At 41.2% G+C, this 18,755-nt stretch overlaps 1 protein-coding gene across 1 annotated transcript in view; it reads left to right on the forward strand.

Annotated features, from left to right (window-relative positions):
* MDGA2 (MAM domain containing glycosylphosphatidylinositol anchor 2) overlaps positions 1-18,421 on the forward strand; it is a 448,026-nt gene extending 429,605 nt beyond the window's left edge. Inside the window, exons 16-17 of the mRNA XM_032214074.1 lie at positions 15,274-15,379; positions 18,222-18,421. Of these exons, the coding sequence (XP_032069965.1) occupies positions 15,274-15,379; positions 18,222-18,310 (195 nt within the window). The 3' untranslated portion in view covers positions 18,311-18,421. The remainder of the gene's footprint in view (positions 1-15,273; positions 15,380-18,221) is intronic.
* The last annotated feature ends 334 nt before the right edge of the window (positions 18,422-18,755 follow it).

The following is an 18,755-nucleotide window of genomic DNA, read 5'->3' on the forward strand; positions in this document are numbered from 1 at the left end:
CAGCTCAAGCCAAGTTGTGCAAAATCCCTCCCCCCCGCTCCCCAGTTTTTGCTGCTTAAGAACTGCTCAACTAGAATCTGTATCCTAAATGAGCTGAAACATGGACGGATCTCTATTACAGTGGCATTCCAACCATCCCTGCTAGAACATGAGAAAAGAGAAATCAACCGAGGGACATACGTAGTTATGTAAATCGGAAAACATAAAAGCCACTTCTGAACCGAGTTGATGAAAGTTTCAGCTTATGATTAAAAAGATGTTCCCTATAGCTAACAAAAGAAGTGGAGGAAAGGGAAGTTGGGGAAGATGCTGCTTCAGAAAATGAAGAGGATAAAAAGAAAAGAAATCCTCATGTTTGCTTCCCTTTAGAATAAATTGGGTCCAGCTCAACTCTTAAAACTCCCTATAATAGAAAACACGATATACTGATTTAGATCCCGGTTTCCTTTCCTGGTTCTTTTTCCTCTACCCTCCATCCATATCCCTTCCCTCCAAAAAATGTTTTGGGGATAATCTGGAGAAACTTTGGATCACTTGCAATTATTAAGCTCAAACCTTGAGCTACAAATAACAAAGGAAAGCTTGATCAGGGGCCTGTGGTGCAAGCAAGGGAGTCCTCTGATCTTTGGCAGCAAAAATCATTTAGAGCCAAAGACTCCAGGACTCTTCCTGAAAATGACACTCTAGCCAGCCAAAGAAGCCCTATGACCCCCCTTCTCACTTTCCAAGCGTAGTGGGTAAGTATTGTTAATACCGTTGTTATTGTTAATATTGTTGACACGTGATGGGGGACGGGTGAAATCCAGCAGGTTCTGACAAGTTCTGGAGAACCGGTAGCGGAAATTCAGAGAACCGGCAAATGCCACCTCTGGCTGGCCCCAGAATGGGCTGGGAATGGAGATTTTGCAGTATCCTTCCCCTGCCACGCCCACCAAGCCACATCCACCAAGCCACACCATACCCACCAAGCTATGTCCACAGAACCGGTAATTAAAAAAAATTGAATATATATATATATATATATATATATATATATATATATATGTATATGTATATGTATATGTATATGTATATGTATATGTATATGTATATGTATATGTATATGTATATGTATATGTATATGTATATGTATATGTATATGTATATGTATATAAATGTATACACACACACACACACACACACACACACACACACACACACACACACACACACACACATATATATATATATATATATATATATATATATATATATATATATATATATATATTTAGAGTCACAACCCCTGGTATTTATCAGCACAAATAAAAAACAACACACACACACACACACACATATATGCATACATATACACACATACATACATACATACATACATATATTCTAAAGAAGGGCAGGCTAAGCATAAATAATGATAGAGCTCAAGATGGAAGGGTTCATCTTGAAAAAAGAACTGTCCAATGGTTGTTCACCATACTACCTTCAGTCCAAAAACTGTACCCCTCTCTCATTTAATTATCTTTACTGTAAGTAACAGCAAGATTTGGGACAACCAGATCTACTTCTTCAGAGCTGCCTCTTGCCCCTTTCCCACTTCGGTTTCTTATGTAAAACTCATGATTAATTTTCCCAGAGTTATATTTCCCATATGTGAGCTACTGCATTGGAGTTTTCATGTCAGAAAAAAAAAAAGACAGAGAAAGAGGGAAGAGAATTATATTGGCAGTTTTGCTAACAAATTGGTCTGTAGAGTTTTCTCCCCAGGAACTCCTGATTCTGCAAAGTTCCTTACAAGTGCATCGATCAGAACCGGGGGTCTGTACAATATCCCTCTGGAGTTGGGGACAATGTGTGCATTCATTTTGCTGTTTCGACTGCTGTTGTTTGTGGGTTGGTTTCTGTTTTTGTTTGCAAAGACAAGTAGCTTTACATTCCTTCCTTACCCTGGGGAATAGCTAATTGGGTACATGTACAATAGAAATTAGATGGACAAATAGCATGCACAATGTTTTGCCAGGAAAATGGTTATTGTACATCCCATTGGGGAAATTTTGCATCACTCAAAAATATCCTTAATTCCCTCCACACTTAGCGGGGTTGATTTATCACCCTTGTATTGGCCTGAGGCCTTAATTTATTTCATTCTTAGACATAACTGAGGTAGGATTTGACTTCAATAAGAATTTGCCACCTTTCATGTCCTTAAAATTTCTAGACTCAACTGTATATAGGATGTGGAGTAATTATAAATTGAAAATGCCCCTAAGGAAGTTTAAAGTGCATTTTCCTCAGCACCACTGGATTAATTGGATCCTCTCCCGCTAACTTCATCTATGAGGTGAAGCAGGGCTTTTAATTCATGGATATTAACTTTTATGATTCGTTATCTATTAAATACAGTATATATTTAGTATTTAGAGTATTGGTGTAGTGATTAAAACAACAGGCTAGAAACCAGGTCAGTGTGAGTTCTAGTCAGTGGTGGGATTCAAAAGTTTTTACTACCAGTTCTGTGGGTGTGGCTTGTTGGGCATGGCGTGGCTTGGTCGGTGTGGCTTGGTGGGCATGGCAGGGGAAGGATACTGTAAAATCTCCATTCCCTCCCCACTCCAGGGGAAGGTTACTGCAAAATCCCCATTTCCTCCCGATCAGCTGGGACTGAGGAGGCAGAGAATAGATGGGGACAGGGCCAGTCAGAGGTGGTATTTACCGGTTCTCCGAACTACTCAAAATTTCCACTACCGGTTCCCCAGAACTGGTCAGAACCTACTGAATACCACCTCTAGTTCTAATCCTGTGTTAGGCACAAAACCCTATGGGTGACCTTGGGGTCACATTCTCTCAGCCTCAGAAGAAGTCAATGCAAATCACTTCTGAAATTTTGCCAATAAAACTACAGGGATTTATCTAGGCATTTTCCAGGAAGGCATGCATGGGCGGACACACGATATAGATACAGGTGTTCTATTTCAACAATGAAGTTGAAATAGATCATTCAGCTTCTTTGTGGTCATCTAGAATTTGGATTTTTGCATTCCAGAACTGGTTGCAAGACTACATTCATTTTCTCAGTTCTTTCACTTTCTTCAATGAAGTAGCCTTAACTTTGTTCTCTTTTGAGCCACGAGCAAGGCTACACTTCAGCGCTAGTCCTGCAAACCCATAAATTCTTTTCAGCCTACTGAACATTGGATTAAATTAGAATAAGGATTTGCCTGGAACCTGAAATTTGATGGGGTTTATGTCCACTAAATAGTCTATGATCTCTGCTACATTCAGTCAGAGCCGAGGTGGCGCAGTGGTTAAATGCAGCACTGCAGGCTACTTCAGCTGACTGCAGTTCTGCAGTTTGGCTGTTCAAATCTCATCGGCTCAGGGTTGACTCAGCCTTCCATCCTTCCGAGGTGGGTAAAATGAGGACCCAGATTGTTGTTGGGGGCAATATGATGACTCTGTAAATCTCTTAGAGAGGGCTGAAAGCCCTATGAAGCGGTATATAAGTCTAACTGCTATTGCTATTGCTATTAAAAGAAATAAGCAGCTACAGGCAATTTGTAGTTCCTCTATTATAGCCTGTAGACCAGGAGTGTCAAACTCAAGGCCCAGAGGCCAGATCCAGTCCATGGGATGCTTAGATCTGGCCTGCAGGGCTACCCTAGAAACAGCAAAGAACCAGCCACCAGTGCCTCTGCCAGCAAAAATGGAGCTTGGGAGGGCCGCTTACGACCCTCCCATGCTCGTTTTCAGATATGATGGCCTCCTGCTGCCCTCTGCCAGCAAAAACAGAGATTGGGGGCAGATCAGCTCAGGATCCCATTTTCACTAGCAGAGCCATTGGGCCACCACAGATACCCCAACATGAGTGACTTCAAGATGGCCATGGCCACCCTGGCCATGCCCACTGTCCCCCAAGGTCAAAAACAACCCTGATGCTGCCCTCAATGAAATAAAATTTGACACCCCTGCTGTAGGCAAATATTTCCCTTTTACTGAATTTTTAAATAACACAAATTGCAAATTCAAATCGAATCATACTCTCTTCAGATATCAATTCTCCAGTTCAAATGGATCAGAGTGATTTGCACAGGTGTGGTAGATGAACAAATTGCAAGAAGTCAGAGAAAAGTCACTCAGTATATATCCTTAACAATAAACTATTGCTTGTTTTGAATGTTGAATGTTTTTTTTTAAACAGCATAGACACTTGAGGGTGAGGACCAGCAGTGTGAAATGGTCATAAGAAAGTTGAATTAAAGAATAGTTAAAAGAGATACTATGTGTAAGATTCATCAACCATTTGATTGATATATAATAGACCCAAAAAACTAATCGCATGATGAAAAAGATTCCGTATTTGGCAAATATTTTTTTTCCTTTCTGTTATCTGTTTTCTTCGTGATGGAAACTGTTTTACATCCACAATCCATAGAGTCAAATAACAGCTTTGTAATGTGTTAATCACTTTATTTGAGTTCTTGATCAAAGCACTTTTTTGATGAAATGAAATTGCTGCTTAACCATCGTTTTGGATTTTATATTGCTCACCAAAGCATTTATTCTTTGCTCATGAATTTAAAAAGGTCTTACAGTTGCCAGGAACATATGCAAGTGATTGCCAAATATTTCCTGGAACAGATATGCCATGTTTGTCTCCAGCTGAGATGTATGAATAGGTAAAAATCAATTCTGTCTTTCCTCCTGGTGTTTTCTTTTTAAAGTAGAAATATTGATGGCCTACCAGTCTTTTTTTACCATCTTAGACTGAGATGCATAGTAATAAAAAAAATGCAAATCTCTCTGATATTGTTCTTTGATATTTAAGATTTCTCTGATGTAGATGTTTTGATGCACATTCCCTTGATGTCGGTTATTTGTTTTTCAGCATACTTTTCAAGTAGTTGTTAGTGAGGAGTCTTGTTATGGATTTCAGATAATTTGAGTTGTCAGGGTTCCAAATAGCATCCAAAAGTAAATTAGAGTCCAAGGCAAAGGATTCCTCAAAGTTCCAATTTATTAAGAGAGCCATGTTGGCACATCTGGGAAAACCTGAATCTGAAAGCTTCCAGGTTTTCCCACCCAGTTGAAAGTTCAAGATCCTGCCCCTACACCCACAAGTCCATCACATGGTCCAATCTTCCACTGCCACACTGGCAGCTTCCACCCATCCAGTTGTGGCCAGGTATGGAGACAAAGGTTGACCTTGGCTTTCTACCCAACTCTGTACAATCCCCCCTCCCATTTTCCCACAATAGAAAATGCATAATAGAATAATAGAAAGTGTGGCAGGCCTAAAGTCCAAAAAGGAAAAGGTGGCTTGTAGGCCTGACATCAATTTTTGTGTGGTACTAGCGGGCTGGAGGAAGAAGTAGTAGAATGCATGCGTGTTTTGTATGGAGAAGAGCAAATGGCATCACACACAACATGATTAACATAACCTGCATGATTTGGGTATTGGCATGGATGATGTCACCATGTGTCACCATGATTTCTACCAAACATGTATGATGAATCCTTTTCCCTCTCATCATTTGATTTAACGGTGATTGGGAATTAGACAGATTTTTCCAATTATTGTCAGCTGGAAACCTCCCTAATTTCCTGGAGGCCAGCTGATCAGGTTTGTGCAAGAGACATTTTTAGGGTACTTAATGTTTGTTTCCAAAGCCATACTCTTTAAAGCAGATGACATTATCTGGCTCCTTCCTAGGTTTTACCATGCTACCTGTGTCAGGTGAACAATCAGCAAAAGGTGACCACGTTCTGATTAGAACATGTGCTTAACTTTTATCAGAGCCTGGAATTAATTCAGCAGCGATACAGATCCACTGAAAATTCCATTGAATGAGTGCTCATCAATCTCTTTTTTAAAAAAAATGTTGAAAGTTTTAATAGCCATGATGAGTACTAAGAAAATGGACAGGAAAAACAGATATAATGGACAGATATAAAGAAAAACACTAAAGAAAAAAGTAGAAAAATGAGGAAAATATTTTTAAAAAAATTTGTTATTCTTCACAGCACATATTAGGACAGGTGTATCTCGTCCATTTTTCAAGCTGGGACACAGCACTAAAATGACTTTAATTGTACTTATCAATGAACCTTTTGAGGGCTTGGGATTGAAGTTGTGCAACTATTTTCGCCATCCTAAGCCTCTCAGAGGTTTTTGATACCATTAACGATGGTATCCTTATGGATCAGCCTCGGAGGTTAGGAGTGAAGGAAACTATGTTATGTTGGTTCTTTTCTAAAGAAAATCAAACAAAGCATAGGTAAGATTAAAAGTGCAGACTACTATACAGTATAATGCAATCAATATGTAATGGAAAATAGTTTATAAACAGCAAATTAATCTTTTCCCATACAAGAATCATACAAGGTTGGAAGTAAACATGTAATTTGAATTTAGGATTTTAAAACTATTGTAGTAGTTTCCAAACAAATATGACCATCTTCTTGGCTACACTCTCAACTCAATAAATCCAAAATTCATCATATGCCTCTAAATTTCAAGTATTCAATTCAACATGCATTGACTGATTGATTATGTGACATTAAGTTTTTTTTGGACTTGTAGTGACTACATAGATTTTCTCCAAGATGATCTATGCTTGTGACAGCAAACCCATGGCATGTGTGCCAGAGGTGGCACGCAGAGCCCTCTCTGTGGGCATGCACAACATTGCCAGCTCTCTTCTGGTTTTCAGCATGTGCATATGCACCAGCCATCTGGTCTTCGGCTGCACTGGAAACCTGAAGACCAGCTGGGCACTCGGTGCCAAAAAGGTTCGCCATCACTGATCTATGCCTAACCTGTTCTTTCATGTCTTCCAATGGTGCACCCATTATCTCTGTAAATGAGTCCATCTGTCTTTCTGCTGACCATCCTTCTTCTCTTTCCTCTTTCCTCCTACTTTTCCAAAGAGCTTCTCTTGTGTCCAAAGTAGGTTAATTTCAACCTGGTCATTTGTGCTTCAAATGTGAATTCTGGGTTGATTTGTTCAATAATCCACTGATTTATTTTCCTGGCTAGTCCATGATATTCTAAGGAATCTTCTTCAATACTGAAGTTCAAAGACATTAATACTCTTGCTTGACTTTCATGTAGTTTCAGAGGGGTACCAAAGCTTGCATAATCCTGATCTTAGTAGGCATATTTACTCAACTTTCTTTCGCTGTTTATACCAAAAATTAATCTAAAAATCCACCTTTAAAGCCCCTTATGGTATGAGTCAAGTGTATTTGAGGAGCTCTCTTTCCTCAGTGGGATTGGTCCACCCTACTCACTCCAACAGAAAGGGATTCCTACATACCCCATCTGTCAGGCCCATTTTGGATTCCAGATAATTGCAGGGCCTACTCAGAGGCTCTGGGAGAGTGAAAAACGGGCCTCCCAGAAGTTTTGAAAGTCCAAAAATACATCCATTTCTGGCCTCTAGAGGGCCTCCAGAGCCCGGGGAGGGCGTTTTTGCCTCCCAGAGGCTCAAAGACACCTCTGGAGTCTTGGGAGGGCAAAAAAATGGGCCTCCTGGAAGTACCAGAAGTCCGGAAATGAACCTATTTCTGGCCTTCAGAAGGCCTCTGGAGCCTGGGGAGGCCATTTTTGCCCTCCCAAGGCTCCGGAGGTGTCTTTAACACAATGAAAGCCCACAGACGCTGGGAAGGGCAAAAACACCCCCCACCCTTCCATGGTGCAGGAGGATGAGTAGGCCATACCCACCATGACCATGCCCACCCAAAAACTGGGCAGAAAATCGGTTGCTAACATTTTTCCATCCTATCTTATTGCTATTGGTAAGAAAAGAGAACCAGCAAAGCTTAGTTTGTCCTGCAAATGCAGCTGCTAGATTACTTGAATAAGCATTTTAGATGAATTCAGCTACTCTGTTCAGCCATGTATTGCTCCTATAGTATATCTTCCTGGGTTTTTCTTTTTTTCTGACTTCACTCTTATTGAGAAACATGAAACAAATTTAGGGTTTGAAAATACTGAAAATAAAATCACTGTCAGCACAGCTGGGACATTCCGTTCTCTTATCGCCCCTGCTTCAGCCAACCTTCATTTTGCATTCTAGAGCTAAATGGGAAGGAACATAAACTTCCTAGTTAATTTTAAAGAGTGTGAATCAGAGTAAATCTCTGCAGCAAATTTGATCAGCACAAAAATTAAAATATTTGTATTGTGTCTTTGATATACTGGAAAACATCCTACATTTATTTTATGTTTTCCTTGCCCTCATGTCATCAGCAAGGGCTTTTCATCTAAAGGAGGCATATGAATGCTTTACAACAATCCCCGATTCAAAGCCAATGATAAATTCTAACAATAGCAGCCCCTATGGTAACTATTTAGTGCTTCTGGGAGACCATCAGTTTCATACAGATGAAAAGAGAGCAATTCAATGGCAGGGATGAAGCTTTTAATCAAACAAAATTTGGCATTTTGCAAAACGTTAGATGTATTCTTTCTGGTCAACCACTGAAAAGTCATCAGCATTCCATGCAAGAAATGGAGTGCTAGTCACACTGTGCAGTATTGTGCGAAATTGTGAATAATTCTGGTTCATTAGGAATTTGCAGTTTGTAACTCGAGGATGTGCAATCGGTGGACCACAAATAGACTCTCTATTCTTTTCAAATTCCCTAGAACATACCCAAACTTTTCCCCAAAACCATTTTATAGCTGCTGATTATTTCTTCTGTTAGTCTGGCTGAGACAGTCTAGAGAAGGGGTGTCAAACTCGATTTCATTGAGGGCCACATCAAGGTTATGTTTGACCTCGGAGGACCGGGGGGTGGGGCTGGCCAAGCTGGGCATGGCCAGGTCGAAGTCACTTGTGTCAGGAGTGCCAGTGGTAACCTGAGCCGTCTACCAGTTAAAACGGGCTCCCAAGCTCCGTTTTTGGCTGCAACGGCCTCCTGCATTCCTCTTCCAGTGAAAACAGAGCTCCGGAGGGCTGCACGTAGCCCTCATGAGCTCTGTTTTCAGCTGTAGCTGCCTCCTACAACTCTCTGCCATCAAAAATGGAACTTGGGAGGATCGTGCATGGCCCTCCCGAGCTCCATTTTCACTGGCAGAGGCACTGCATGCCGGTCCTTTGCTGTTTCCAGGTTGGCCCCACAGGCCAGATCTAAGCACCCTGCAGGCCGAATCCGACCCGCAGGCCTTGAGTTTGACACCCCTGTTCTAGAGTAATGCTTGTCAAATTTAGCAACTCTAAGATGTGTGGATTTCAACTCCCAGAATTCCCCAGCCAGTACACTTATCTGGGCGATTCTAGGAGTTTAAGTTCACACATCTTAGAGTTGCTAAGGTTGACAGAGAGTCATTTGCTATCATGGATGCCTTAGATGAGGTAAGGAAATAAGGAAATATGCCTAGAAAACTAAGATTTGCTCATGACACCTTCAAGATGAAAGCAGATGCTTCTTGGCAGGGCCCAATTCCATCAGATCCACATACAAGGAAGTGGAGGTGCCCTCAGAAACGTGCTATGGAAAACCCCAAGATCTATCTGGCACTTTTCCCATATTTCCCAAATTCAAAAGAGGCTAAACCTTAAGTATGGGAAGACTTTGGGAATAGAAACCGCGCTACTGAATTCCTGGAACTCCAATGTAGTATAAATACTTGCTGTATTATAGTGTGGAGAAGGGCTTATCTTTTCCTTTATTAGGTGCATCATGAATCCTAATTATTAGGGGCAGGCAAAGCAGTTTGTCCCTGAAGACCAATCTGTATGTTCTGCTTCCAGCTGTGCTTTGAACCCTCTTCTTGGGGTCATTGCTCATGGGTAGAACATACGATCTGCATGCAAAATGTTCCAAATGCAGTTACCATCCCGCATCTGACAGACATTAAAAATAAATATCTAAAAGTAGCAGACTATATAAGGCAGTTTCCTGTTAAATTACTTGAAATTAACTTATTTTAAGGCCTGAGATGCAAAGGTCCAAAAAGGTGAATTAGCAAAAAAAAGAGAAGTGACAGTAACCTCTAGAAAGCTGAAAGCCTTTCTAGAGCTATAGTTTGCTATTGCTCAACACTTGGAGGGAAGAAAAAATTAACCATTATTCTGTTCCAACCCCATGATCTATTGAACCTTTAAAATTAAGAATCATGTATCACCAAATGTATATTTTTCCTCTTTCCTCACAATACCTTCTCTTTTTGTGATGTTCAATTACATGTTTGCTGGAAAAGTTTGAATATTTAAGAACTTTTGGGGTCGGATGACCTGAAGACTGGAATTCAGTGCTTCAAATTTATAAAAAAGATAATTTGATTGTTGGCATACCTGACAACTTAGGTCTGATGTGTATGATTACTTTTGAATGTCCAGCTTTCAAGTAGTGAACATCAAATATTCTGAAAATACCCCTCTGTTGTAAAAGATTTGTTATAGTTAGCTATAGTTATAGCAAATTTTAGACACAAGATGAGAAATAGAATAGACTAATAGGGTTGGAAGGGACCTTGGAGGTCTTCTAGTCCAACCACTGCTTGAGCAGGAAACCCTACATCACTTCAGACAAATGTTTACCCAACATCTTCTTTAAAACTTCCAGTGTTGAGGCATTCACAACTTCTGGAGGCAAGTTGTTCCACTGATTAATTGTTCTCACTATCAGGAAGTTTCTCCTTAGTTCTAGGTTGCTTCTCTTCTTGATTAGTTTCCACCCATTGTTTCTTGTCCTACCCCCAGGTGCTTTGGAGAATAGTTTTACACCCTCTTCTTTGTGACAGCCCCTGATATATTGGAAGGCTGCTATCATGTCTCCCCTAGTCATTCTTTTAATTGAACTAGGCATGATGCCCAGTTCCTGCAGCCATTCTCCATATGTTTTAGCCTCCAGTCCCCTAATCATCTTTGTTGCTCTTCTGTGGGGGCAATATCCTGACTCTGTAAAACCGCTTAGAGAGGGCTGAAAGCCCTATGAAGCGGTATATAAGTCCAATTGCTATTGCTATTGCTATCTTCTCTGCACTCTTTCTAGAGTCTCCACATCTTTTTTACATTGTGGTGACCAAAACTGGATGCAGTATTCCAAGTGTGGCCTTACCAAGGCATTATAAAGTGGTATTAACACTTTACTTGATCTTGATTCTATCCCTCTGTTTATCCCTCTGTTTAGGAATAGTAAGAGAAGGTAGAACTCAAACTAAATGCCTTGAAAGATGGTCTGCATTGGTTCCAGCCAGTCACAAGGATTGTATAGATTGCATACATTGCCATCCTTTGTGTGCCTAAAGAGGGTTGCAATATCAGTTGGGATGGAAATTTTGGAATACTTTGAAAGAAGGAAGTTTAAAGTGATCCAAATGCTTGTTAAAAAAAATAAGACAAAAAAATAAGAGGAGGTAGGAGTATCGAGTTATGCTCACTGCCTTATTTGTAATAATAATAATAAATGTGGAAAACTAACAAATGCAGACAGACAGACAGACTGCTTCTGGAAATAATGATGCAATTTTTCATGTGAGATTTTACATCCTTAGGATTCTCAGTAGTACTGATCCCTTGTTGCATACCTTTTTCTATTTATGGTGCAAAACTATTTGAGATTCTAGGCTACCTTTAATCAAAGAGATGAACCAAGCCTTAGGCTTGTTTCAAAGTGACATTTGTGCTAGAACTGTTCATGTCTAGGCTACCACATCCAGATGTCCACTAGATGCCAGCAAACTTTTTTTTCTATATCTTTTTGTGGATATCTAGTGGTCATTCAGTATTTTGCAATAGAGATATGATGATCCATTTACTTATTTACCAGAATAATAGAGTTGGAAGCGACCCTGGAGGTCATCCAATCAAGCAGGAAATCCTATACCATTTCAGACAAACGGTTGTTCAATCTCTTTTTAAAAGCCTCCGGTGTTGGAGCATTCTGAAGGCAAGTCCTTTCTTCCTTCATTACTGACTTACTTAATTTTGTTTAAAAGATGAATCTGGTGTGCTCTTACCTTATTTCCCAAGTGTCTGAAAAACAGAAGTCTTTTGGACTCATCAGCTATGCCTGGAATTATGCTCCAAATTAGTGACATAATGGTATTTGGGAAGCTGTGAATGGGATTAAAAATTGTCCAATTGATTCCTCTGTCCTGTGTTAATTCTTTGTTAATACCAAATTATTCCCCATTTCATTTTATGGAATTATCCTCAGTGTTTAGTCAATTTAAACTGGAGAGGGGAAATCTCAGTTAATAGTTCAGCACAAATACCATTCCTGCATTGCTTAATTCCTGTTATCTCTGCAAAAAGGCCTTTGAAGTTGTCACAGAACAATTTTTTTTGTGCCAGACTTGATGGGTACAACAATTAAACACATAAACTGACCATGTTGGAGTCTCATAGGGCATCAGGAAAAGGAATGTGCAGAAATGACATAATTTTGATCACAGCTAATCCAAAAATTTGCAGCAAATGTCTTATCCTTGCTTAAACAATTGAACTAAGAGGCAGGAAAGCAGAGGAATGGGACAACACATCGTGACCAACTCACCAATTCACTGTGGTCAACTCACTGAGGGATAACTCACTGTGGCTCAACTTAACAATTCAGTTTAATTATTTAAAATAAATGAAAATAATATTTTTATTTTTGCCACTTGCATTTCATTTTGTCCCTCCTTTTGCATTCTTTCTTTAATTCTCCCATTCCACTATTTCTTTGATATTAGTGTAACTCTTGTCCCACAGTGAGTTGCCCTGTGGTTGAGTTGGCCATTGTGAGCTGACCATGGTGAGTTGGCCACAGCAAATTGTCATAGATGTGGAAGGCAGCAGGGGGCCTGCAAACATTCCAGTTCAAGTCACTTCAGCATTAACTGGAATAAACCACTGTTAAGCTAACAAGCACTGGAGGCCCCTGAGAGCATCCTGTGGATATTCTGACAATATGACTGGTCTCCGGACACAATTCAAGGTGTTGGTCATTACTTTTAAAGCCCTACATGGCTTAGGACCAGCGTACCTGCAAGACCGCCTACTGTCACATACCTCCCAACAGCCAATAAGATCCCACAGGGTGGGCCTCCTTTGGATGCCGTCAGCCAGTCAGTGCCGGCTGGTGGGCCCCCGGAGGAGAGCCTTCTCTGTGGCTGCTCCGACCCTTTGGAATCAGCTACCCTCAGGAGGTCCGGACCTTGCCCACTCTCATGGCCTTCAAGAAGGCTGTTAAAACCTGGCTGTTCTGGCAGGCCTGGGGCTGTTGACCTTATTGAAAGGTCCAGCCCCGACTAGAACAAATGCGTGTTGTGAATTTTTTAATTATTTTTTTATTTTTATTTTTTTCCTTTTTTCTTTTTTTTTTCTTTCTCTTTGTAAGCTGCCCAGAGTCCTGCAGGATTGGGCGGCCTATAAATTCAATAAATAATAATAATAAATAATAATAATGACTGCTAATGGGCAGATTGATATTTGTGGAGTCCTTCATGCCCTCTGAGCTTGATTATTTGCTTGTTAACTTTTACTTACCTGACTTAGGTAACATTTTCAATGGTCCTCGTTAAACATCTTCAAGCAAACATCTTCAAGTTCAGAGAACACCTGATGAGACTAGTTGACAACTTTGTCCTACAAAATGTAGAGGAGGGAACTAGACAGTCAGCTATACTGGACTTCAGTCTTACCACACATGTCTTGCTAACAAAGATGAAATAATAGAAGGGGTTAAAGTTATGGGAACTTTGGGAGAGAGTAACCACATCATACTGGGATTCAACATAACGCAGGCACAAGTGAATGAAGTCAAACTAATGTCTTAGACTTTAAGAGAGCTGATGTCAACAAACTAAAAGAGAGTTTAAGAAAGATTCCATGGATGGAAATATTAAAGGATCACTGATGTTTTCATGAAGAGATTGAACAACTATTTGCCTGGAATGGTATAAGGCCATGATGGTGAACCTATGGCCGGCATTCCAGAGGTAGCACACAGAGTCCTCTCTGCTGGCACGTGCACCATCACCCCAGGTCAGATCTCTGTGGCATTTCTTTGGTGAGCTTCTGTTTCCCTGCAAATGATGAAACAGAAGCTCACAAAATTACCTCTTGCGTGCTGCCACATCCCACCAGCCAACTGGTCTTTGGGTCTTTGCGGCGCATGTTCATGTGCATGTCCATGCATGCACATGCAGACCTTTCCATGTGTGCATGCCTAGTTTGGGCACTCGGCATCTAAAAGGTTCACCGACTGGTATAAGCTCTCCTGCTCAAGAAAAGGCACTGTTTGGTAAGGTATAAATGCTATAAAGACCCCGAAAAATGCATTTGACAATTTTGACTTCTTTTATGACATCTTTAGAAAGTTTTTTTTTTCATTCTAGTGTTTTTAATTCATTAAAAAGCATCAATAAATGGGAAAGTATGGCAATACTCTTGTATTGAAATATATTCTCGATAATGCATTTTAACTGTTTAGTTTCATGACCTTGAATCAAAAGACTGGATCCATCTGATAATTTCAAATTGTGAGCCATATTTTACATGGAATGTTCTCTACACTAGAACTTTGAATAAAAGATACACCAAACTTTAGTGTTCTTTGTTCATGCTTTATACATCAGCGAGACACATGTGAACTCTGACAACATTCAGTAGCAAATACAAAAAGAATCAAAAATTCAAAAAACTCTAGAAAGGAAGCAAGAAACTCCTAGACTTCCATGTTTGTTAGCCTGGGTATAGAATTTAGCTTTTTTTTTGTTTTTTTTTTGTTTGGTAGAACACAGGATGGAGCGTGAAGTTGATAATTGAACAGTTAACTTGGAATAGGATTTGCCTAAAAAGGTTTTGAGGAACAAACACAATAGCTATCAGAGTAACACTTTCATAGAACAGACTGGTAAGCAATGTTCTAAAGTAGGAAGTTAAGACAATAGCAAGTTTATAAACATTTTCACTGGGGAATGAAACATTTTTTTTTTCAAAGTAAATTAACTTGTAATCTAGCTAATTCTGCCCTTCTGAAAATAGCACATTGATTGGATGGCTAAAAGTCATGAATTTCTGTTTTCAGATAATAAAAGATGTGTAAACGTGTCACAACTTTAGACAAAAGGTTTCATACAAATATGCTAAGTATGTTACAAATATGCTACATTTTCTTTAGGTGTGAATGTTCCAATCATGAAATATCTTTGAATTCTGTTAGTTCGGAGAACAGAAGAATATTCAACAAGACGTTCTATTTTCATCATATTAAAAGCTCCTCTCGTGTCACTCATGGATTTGATTTTTTAATGTCAATGTTATTTTCTTTCTATTTCAGATTGTTTTTGAAGGCATCCGTGGCCGAGGCATTGAAGGAGACATTGCTATCGATGATATCTCAATAGTGGAAGGAGAATGCACAAAATCGGATTATGTAAACAACCGTACGTGAGCCTGTTAACATCTCCTAGTAGTGTCCCAATCTAGTGTATAATTTCCTAACCGACTAGATGGTTCCGCCCCAGGCGCCTGATGGACCCTGAAAGGTTCCTGATGGAGCTTGGGACTTTTTCTGAATCCCTTGCTCACAGCTCGACTGAAGCCCTAGTGGAAGCCTGGGATAGGGTGGCCACTGGTGCCTTGGATCGTGTTGTGCCTTTGCGGCCTCTGACCGAGTGTCGATCCCCCTGGTTTACAGAGGAGCTATGGGAGATGAAATGCTGGAAAAGGCACCTAGAGAGTGGTTGGAGGGCCAGCCGGTCCGAATCTGATCGAACACTAGTAAGAGTTCATATTAAATCCTACTTAGTGGCGATAAAAACATAAAAACAGCAACATTTTTCTGCTCTTATCGCGTCTGCAGATAACTGTCCAGCCACCCTGTTTAGGGTGACCCTCTCCTTACTTAACCAAGGAAAAGGGAAAGACCCCTTGCAGGGTAGGGCTTAGGAATTTGTTCAGTATCTACAGGATAAAATCGCTCAGATCCTCAGAACAGGTTTGGACTCTGACTGGGTAGATTCTGGCGAATCGATGGGGATGAATCTTGTGAAGACTATCTGGGATGAGTTTGACCCTGTGACCCCCGAGGGCATGGGCAGGATTATAGGGAGACTTGGTGCTGCCACTTGTGTCCCTCTTGGTTAGTTTTGGCTTCCTGGGAGGTGACACGAAGCTGGCTCCAGGCAATTACCAATGCTTCATTGAGAGAGGGGTTCTTTCCCACCGCCTTGAAGGAGGCAGTGGCGAGGCCCCTCCTTAAGAAGCCTTCCCTGGACCCAGCTCCTTTGGCCAACTATCGTCCAGTCTCCAACCTTCGCTTTGTAGCGAAGGTTGTCGAGAGTGTGATAGCACGTCAGCTTCCCCAGAACATGGATGAAGCTGCCTACCTGGATCCATTTCAGCTGGGTTTCAGGCCGGGGTACAGCACGGAGACGGCATTGGTCACATTGGTTGATGATCTCTGGCAGGCCCGGGACAGGGGCTGCTCCTCTGTCTTGGTCCTGTTAGACTTCTTGGCAGCTTTCAATACCATCGACCATGGTATCCTACTGCGACGACTCGGGGGGTTGGGGGGCACCGTTTTACGGTGGTTCTCCTCCTATCTGTCAGATCGGTCACAGTTTGTGTGACTGGAGGACCCCGAGGCACATCACTTGTGGGGTTCTCTCACCCCTACTGTTCAACATATATAACCGCTGGGTGAGATCATCCTTAGTTTTGGGGTATGGTATCATCAATATGCTGATGATACCCAACTTTTCATCTCTACTCCAAACCATCCAAACAATGCCCTCGACATGATGTCTCGATGCCTGGAAGCTGTGCGGATCTGGATGGGGAGGAACAGGCACAAGCTCAATCTCTCCAAGACTGAGTGGCTGTGGTTTCCGTCATCCCAATTTGTGCATCTTGTTTCATCTTTGATGATAGGGGGAGAAATTTTAGCCCCCTCAGAGAGGGCCCTCAATCTGGGAGTCCTCCTGGATACGTGGCTTAGTTTAGAAGAACACCTGACAGCCATGACCACGGGGGGCTTTTTCCAGGTTCCCCTGGTATATCAGTTGCGCCCCTTCCTGGATCGGGATGCTCTGTGCACAATCACTCATGCCCTCGTCTCTTCTCACCTGGACTACTGCAATGCTCTCTACATGGGGCTGCCCTTGAAGAGCACCCAGAGGCTTCAGCTGGTCCAGAATGCGACCACGTGGGTTATCATGGGGGTACCTAGATGCTCCCAAGTTACACCCCTTTTAGGTGGCCTGCACTGGTTGCCGGTTGTTTTCCGGTTGCGATTTAAGGTACTAATTATGACCTTTAAAGTGCTCCATGGTTTAGGCCCAGGGTACCTGTGAGACCACCTACTGCCACCAGTAACCTCCCACCATCCAGTGCGATCCCTCAGAGTTGGCCTCCTCAGGGTGCCATCGGTCAGACAGTGTTGGCTAGTGACCCCCAGAGGGAGAGCCTTCTCTGTGGGAATGCCTTCCCTCTGGAATGAGCTGCCCCCGGAGCTTCACATAATCCCCAACCTCCGGTCCTTCCGACGCCCCCTAAAAAGTTGGCTTTTCCAGAAAGCTGGCCTGACCTCAACAGAATAAAATAAATGATTAATTTAATTGTTAATTTTAATCTAATTTTTAAAATTGTATTGTTAATATTAATTGGGTTTGTTTTTGGATAATTTATTTAATTTCCTTTTTAACTTTTGTAATATGTGGGGGTTTTTTATGTTATATGCCGTCCTGAGTCCTTTGGGAGAAGGGTGGCATATAAATCCAACAAACAAACAAACAAATAAACACATTAGAGCTGAAGGAAATGAATTGTTGGGGCTGTACAAAGCTTCAAAAGGGGTTTGAGCAATAGCAATAGCACTTAAACTTGTATACCACTTCACAGGGCTTTACAGCCCTCTCTTAGTGGTTTAGATTCAACACCTTACCCCCCAAAATCTGGGTCCTCATTTTACTGACCTTGGAAGGATGGAAGGCTTGAGCCGGTCAGGATCAAACTGCTGGCAGTTGGCAGAATTACCCTGCAATACTGCACTCTAACCACTGCGCCACCAAGACTCGCAAAGCAATGCTTTGAGGACACACCTTTAGTTCACGAAGCAGGGCAATTCCTGACTTGTCAGGAGTGAAGCAAAACTTTTGCACTGCTTCGCAAGCACCAAAAGATAGCACCCCATGTCCCCAGGCATACCAGTTTTCTGGAATGAATTGGGCAGCCTAATTGGAAAGGTAACTAACCGTCTTCCTTCCTTTCCCTTGTTTTGTTTAGATATACCTTCAGAAGCAGTCAGGACACTGCCCCATATACGGAGTTTCCCCGTTTTTCTTCTTGTGTCTGTCTTAATTCATCAGAGGTGACCTTATTCCGGCAGAGGCTATAACACAGATGTACCACCCACTGGCATGAAGAAAAGGGAACATTTTTAAAAGAAACAAACAAAAAACTACCAAAGATTCCTCCACTGACTGATGACTGACTCAAATAAAGATTTTTTTAAAAAAGTATGCATATATATATATATATATATATATATATATATATATATATATATATATATATATATATATATATATATATATGCACACATTGGGGGTTTATTAAAAAAACAAAAGGAATGAACAAACAAGCAACTGCAGGTAAATAAATGTACCATTCTGGACGTGAAGGAGAGAGGCCTTCAGGTGCTCTTGTGGTGAAGGAATAACAAACGAACAAGAGGAGAATTAAATGACACCAACATACACACCCCACCCACACACACACCCCAACCATTAATTGGGAGAACTCTGTCAAAAGAGCTAT

This window comes from Thamnophis elegans, chromosome 1 (assembly GCF_009769535.1).
Source record: "Thamnophis elegans isolate rThaEle1 chromosome 1, rThaEle1.pri, whole genome shotgun sequence".
In the NCBI taxonomy this organism is placed as follows: domain Eukaryota; kingdom Metazoa; phylum Chordata; class Lepidosauria; order Squamata; family Colubridae; genus Thamnophis; species Thamnophis elegans.